General features: G+C 49.7%; 1 protein-coding gene across 6 annotated transcripts; it reads left to right on the forward strand.

Annotated features, from left to right (window-relative positions):
• The first annotated feature begins 1,121 nt into the window (after positions 1–1,121).
• Positions 1,122–2,709, forward strand: LOC118560226. 6 transcript variants are annotated; one of them, XM_036131128.1, is made up of 5 exons: positions 1,122–1,513; positions 1,612–1,730; positions 1,856–1,946; positions 2,064–2,202; positions 2,291–2,709. In XM_036131128.1, exons 1-5 carry the CDS (start codon positions 1,370–1,372, stop codon positions 2,512–2,514), a joined length of 717 nt encoding a protein of 238 aa, XP_035987021.1. In that variant the 5' UTR covers positions 1,122–1,369; the 3' UTR covers positions 2,515–2,709. The 6 variants fall into 6 exon arrangements, with proteins under 6 accessions (XP_035987021.1, XP_035987019.1, XP_035987018.1 ...); XM_036131129.1 differs by having other exon boundaries at positions 1,123–1,325; positions 1,405–1,524; positions 1,856–2,202; XM_036131126.1 differs by having other exon boundaries at positions 1,612–1,946; positions 2,117–2,202.
• Positions 2,710–5,313: the final 2,604 nt, after the last annotated feature.

A 5,313-nucleotide genomic window follows, 5' to 3' on the forward strand; every position in this document is an offset into this window, starting at 1 on the left:
GAAGGATCTGGAATATCCTCTCTTATAAAGCGCTGAAAATAGCGTCCTAGCTGCCTCCTCAAAGTCTGATTTTTGTGTGCAAATTCTGTGAAATCGGAGGAGCTGGGATTTAATAAGGCCCGCATATGTGTGTTTTGGATGGTAACTGGTTTTGAATAAAAGAGCATGTGTGTCTGTGGGTTTAAAGAAAACCTTTAAATCTAATTTATGTGTTGTATCAAATTGTTCTCCTTTGTAGGTGGTGGTGTCCAGGAAGTCGACCGCTTTAACGCTGGTGGTGGACTTAACCTTGATGGATGGATTGTAAGTGTTTAGGTGCTGGAGGAATTCTTGAAATTCTGCTTCCGAATGGGTCCAGACCCCCCAGATGTCATCCAGGTACCTGTAGTAATGCAGGGGGGCCTTCCTGCAAGACTCCAGGGCCCCGGCCTCCCACTCGGCCATGAAGATGTTTGCATAGGCCGGTGCAAACTTTTTGCCCATGGCAGTACCCTTGATTTGGAGGAAAAATTGGCCATCGAATATAAAGTCATTTCTTTTTAAATTAATCTCTAACAATTGAATGAGTTCTCTGTCTGGCCTCCTCGAATTGGGATATTTCAAAAATATGTTTTTAATGCAGCCAATTCCTTCATCTATATCAATATTTGTGTACAAACTGTCAATGTCAATGGTAAATAGAATAGAGTCCTGAGGTAAAGAGATTGATTTGATTTTTTCCACAAAATCATAAGTGTCCTTGATGTAACTTTGGTGCCGAATTGAGAGAGGGTACAAATAATGATCAATGAATTCTGCCGTTCGATATGATTCGCTATCGCAGTCTGAAACTATGGGCCTCCCAGGCGGGATCTGAAATGGTTTGCTCCACTTTTCAGGTTCCTTATGGATCTTAGGGAGCAGATAGAACCTCCTTGCCCTGGGTTCAGAGGAGCCCCGCAGGTAAGATTTCTGCTTTGCATTAATGAATTTCTTTTTGTGCAGGGTCTCCAGGATTTTATTAATTAGTGGGGGTGTATCTATATAAATAGGGGTGTCTAATTTCTTATAATATGTCTCATTATATAGCTGTTTGTATCCCTCCCATAGATATTGCTCTCTGTCCATAATAACAATGGCGCTGCCTTTATCAGCAGGTTTAATGACAATATTATTATTATTCATAAGTTCTTTGAGAGCTTCTGTTTCTTCTATATTTAGGTTAGGTATGGGTTTAATAAATTTGAATTTTTTGTCCAAATATTTTAGGTCCTGGGAAATCAATTTCTCCACCTCAGGGGGGAGAGAGCCCATTGGAGGAGACCAGTCTGACTCCGGCATAAAAGGTAAGTGTTCATTTTTATTCTTATCAATATTATCCTTATAGTAGATGGCCAATTTAACCCTTCTGTGGTATTTTTGCAGGTCATACCTCATCAACGTTTTGATTTTATCCCTGTTATTGTTCGCCTGGGTGGGAATAAAGGTTAAACCCCTGTTTAAGAGGGAACACTGTGCATCACTCAAAGCAAAGGTTTTAGAGAGGTTACACACATTCTTATTTACAATATTAGAGTGCCCCTCCTGCCTTTGCAGGCTCTTGGGGCCATCTAATTTAACCACTCACTCCAGTGCTTCTTGATACGAGACGCCGTGGCCTTGGACCAGTGGACGTTGTCCCCGGTCACTGTGAAGGCCCTCTTCTCCAGCGCCGGGATGTGGTGGCTGCGCTGTGAAATGCGGCTGTTCAGGTACGTGAGGGTTACCTGTTCTTGGAGCGGCAGCTGCGGGGAGAAGTTAATAACCGGCACAAAGATTTCCGCATTAGGACAGGTGATCCTGGCTGCTCTAAGTGCGGCCCTCATCTCTTTCACAGCCGCCTTTTTGTCCCGCTGGGCCCTGTGGTTGATGCCCAGGGACAGGATGAGTCGTTCCACGTGCTCAGCCACCGGTGTCCTCTGCAGCAGGTGGGTCAGGTGCTTCCACCTAGCACCCGGAAAACTGTCAACCTGCACATCAGGGTTATTCATGGCGGGCAGCCTGCCCACATTAGAATCCCCAACCACAGCATATTTCTTATGCAGGTTAAGAGACCAGTCCCGGGTTTTATTCAGGGTCACTATATGTTTGGCTGCAGCCATTACCTGAGCATCCGATGGAGCAGAGGTCTCACCGTTGGAGGAAGACGCAGCTGGGACCGGGGTCCGCATCCTAGAGCCAAAGGTGAGTCTCCTCTGGGTGCTGATCTGTAGTCTCCGGTGCAGGGCAGTCGACCTGGGTCCCAATAAAGACCCCCTCTTAAATTCTGCAGAGCTGGAGGCCTGCGACTGTGCAGGGGAGGCTGTGGCTGCCTCTGCAGCCTCCTGGCTGCTCAACTCCCCCTGGCGGACATCAGAGGTGCTGCAGAGGTCCCCGTCAGCTGTGGGGGACGCTGTCGTCCCAGGAGGAAGAGGAGGAAGAGGAGGAGCCGTCTGCGGCGTCCCCGGAGCAGGGCAGGCCCTCCTGCATGAGCTGCAGGATCTCTGCTGGCGCTGAGGAAGAGGAGGGGGTGCTGTCCCTCCGTCGCTCCCCTCGTCGATCGCTGCTGGCGGGGTCCAGCCGCTGTGAGGAGGCGTCGCCCCGGTCGCTGGGGTGGTCATCACGGGACCGGGAGGCGCAGGAAGGCCGCGCGCCTCAGCGGATGGAGGAGATGGTGAGCGCGGTGGAGGCTGTGGGTGGCGCGGTGATCCGTCCTGGTCCCGCGGTTCCGTCTGGCGTGCTGGGGACGTGCTGGAGGAAGAGGAGGAAGACGGCGATGGGGCGACGTGGGCGGCGGGGGAGGCGGCGGGCGAAGCGGCGGGCGATCGTGAGGAGGATGATGGAGAAGCTGCCCCCTGCTCCTCTTCAACCAGGAATAATTGGACCTCATCCGCCGTCCCCAGGTTGAACCTCCTGCCCAGGTTCCGCTGCGCCCATCTGACAGCCACTTCCAGCGGAGCCAGGAGATCGCCACCGAGGTTGAGGAGCGTCCGCTTCTCCGCCGCGCGGACCTCCGCGTAATGGTTCCTCAGGATTGTGATCGTGTTAAACGCCCAGTTCCTGGCGTTTCCCTCGATCAAATCCAGGGTTTTTTTGGCTGGGATGAGCTGGCTTGATGGTGGAAGCCAGACTGTCCGTGATGCGTTGGATGGCAGGCGGATCACGGTCATCCCGCGACACATTATTAAGATGGTGTGTCGCCTTCAGCAGTCTGTGGAGGGCTCGGACCTTTTCGCTGAAGTTCGGGTCCACAGACTGCCGGTAATTGTTACGGTTCGGGCCGTAATTTTGTCCCCGGGGCACGTACCGGTTCCGCTGCTGTCGCTGCCGCTGCTGCTGGTGACGCCCCCTCCGTGGTGCCGAGTTCCAGTTCCGGCTGCGGGAGCGTGGGCGGGGCTGCCGGTGCGGTTGGTAGCGGTTCCGCGGTGGACGGAAGCTCCTGCTGCGGCTTGCGGGGCGGCCCCGGGTCACGGAAGCGTAGCTTCGCCTCCAGTGCTGCGGTGGAGGACCCCGGTTGTCCGGCACGTCTCCGCGGGCGGGGCGTTCACGGTTCGCCGGCTGCCATCGGCGCTGTCTGCCCCGGCGGTGTTGGACGGTGGTCCATCCATCATCTGGATCCGGGTAACGTTCCCAAGCCATCCCGAACTCATCAAATAAACTATTTATTTATCTAGGCTGACTGTAAAAGACTGCTATATAAGTAATAAAAATAAAAAACTGACTCAGCTTCTTTTTTTGGCCTTATGGCCTTTTAATAGCAAGCTAGCAAGACAGCAAACATGAAGCAACGTTTCGGTCCGGAATGGACCTTCATCAGGCTGCTTGCTGTCTCAACTGACAGAAATACAAAATCGGCTTTATATAGCAGCATGTTTTGAACATTTTTTGAAATCAGTAGCCGTTACAATAAACAGTCCACTATTGGTCAAAAAAAGATACAATTTGCTGGCCTGCGCAGTGACCACTACAGTCCGGACAGCTGGTTCTGCTTGACCACTGCTGCTGCCATCTAGTGACCATTTCAGGGACTACAACAACAAGTCGTGTTGGTGCCGTCCATTGCACCAAGATGTCGAAAACACAGTCGTAAACATCCGTGATAACGTCGGAAATGATGGACTATGTACAGTATTTACAGAATTTACAATATTTACAAGTGTATACAATACAGAATAGGCTGTGAGTGGCCCTTATATCATTTTTTGCTTTAGTGATGCACATTTTTTCTTTAATAGTGTATATATTTTATTAATTTGTATATGTATTTGTACAGTATTTATTTATTTATTTATTCAAATGTATAGTATTTATTCAATTGTGTATTAATTAATTTATTTATCTATTATTTATTTATTTATTTATTTATTTATTTATTCTAAAAATCCAAGGATGGGCTGGATCAACAGGGTTCAGGATGAGGCCTTAAACCGGTGAAATTGGGTTTGGCCAAGGATTCCTAGGTTGAGTTTAGGCATGTAGCCCCTAGGAAGTTAGGTTTAGGCATATAGTCCCTAGGAAGTTAGGTTAAGGGTTAGGTGAGGGGATATGAGCAGTCTCCCACTAGGGGAGACTGAGGTGCACGCTCCACCCTGCCGTTCATCTGAGGGCCCGGACTCTCTTATATATGCTTGGGTTCGCCTTGGCTATATAAGTAATAAATGTTTTTTTCTGTCTACCTTCAGCGTCCCTTACTTTCCTTTAATTGGTATGTTTTCCTAATTTGGTTTGTGTGCACTCTTTCTTTAGGTTGCTTTCCTTTTCTTAGTTTTCTGTTTTTCCTTCTGTTTTTGTTGCGCTTTGTTTCTTGGGGTTTCCGTTTCATCTCGTTTCTGTTTTCCCCTGGGTTTCTGTTTCCCCTTTGACGACGTTTCGACTTGTTTTAGTCTTCTTCAGGTCTTTTCCTTTCTGTAGCGTCTTTAATTTAGATTAGGCACCCCCTGTTCTGTTCTGTTCTTCCTTATATGTGGTTCTGTTAGGGTTAGGGTTAGGATTCGGGTTAGGGTTGGGGTTTTGGGTTAGGGTCAGAGGTCAGAGGTCAGAGGGCCCAAACCCTCTTCCCCCCTCCCCCTCGACCCCTCCCTCCCCCCAGTGCACGGGCACGTCCTGTCAGGAGCATCTCCCGTGGAGCCTACCTCTCGTTCAGACCTCTTGGGAGGAGCGTGTCCAACCTGTGGATCCAAATCCTTTCAGCCCTTCTCCTCTGGGCTGCAGACCAGGCTGGGTTACACTCCAGCACAAGTGCTGAGAGTGCATCCCAGCCGTGGTCTATGAAATGCTGCACTAGGGGACGCTGTGTGTTTTTTTGTTTTTGAATGT

This window comes from Fundulus heteroclitus, unplaced genomic scaffold (assembly GCF_011125445.2).
Source record: "Fundulus heteroclitus isolate FHET01 unplaced genomic scaffold, MU-UCD_Fhet_4.1 scaffold_41, whole genome shotgun sequence".
NCBI classification, from domain to species: Eukaryota; Metazoa; Chordata; class Actinopteri; order Cyprinodontiformes; family Fundulidae; genus Fundulus; species Fundulus heteroclitus.

Excerpts from the sequence above, each read along its gene's own strand:
- LOC118560226 (XM_036131125.1), top strand. The coding sequence starts at position 1,370 with ATGGCCAATTTAACCCTTCTGTGGTATTTTTGCAGGTCATACCTCATC. Across the intron at positions 1,514-1,611 it reads GTGCATCACTCAAAGCAAAG|TGCTTCTTGATACGAGACGC; the intron begins GTTTTAGAGAGG and ends CACTCACTCCAG. Across the intron at positions 1,731-1,855 it reads TGTGAAATGCGGCTGTTCAG|CCGCCTTTTTGTCCCGCTGG; the intron begins GTACGTGAGGGT and ends TCTCTTTCACAG.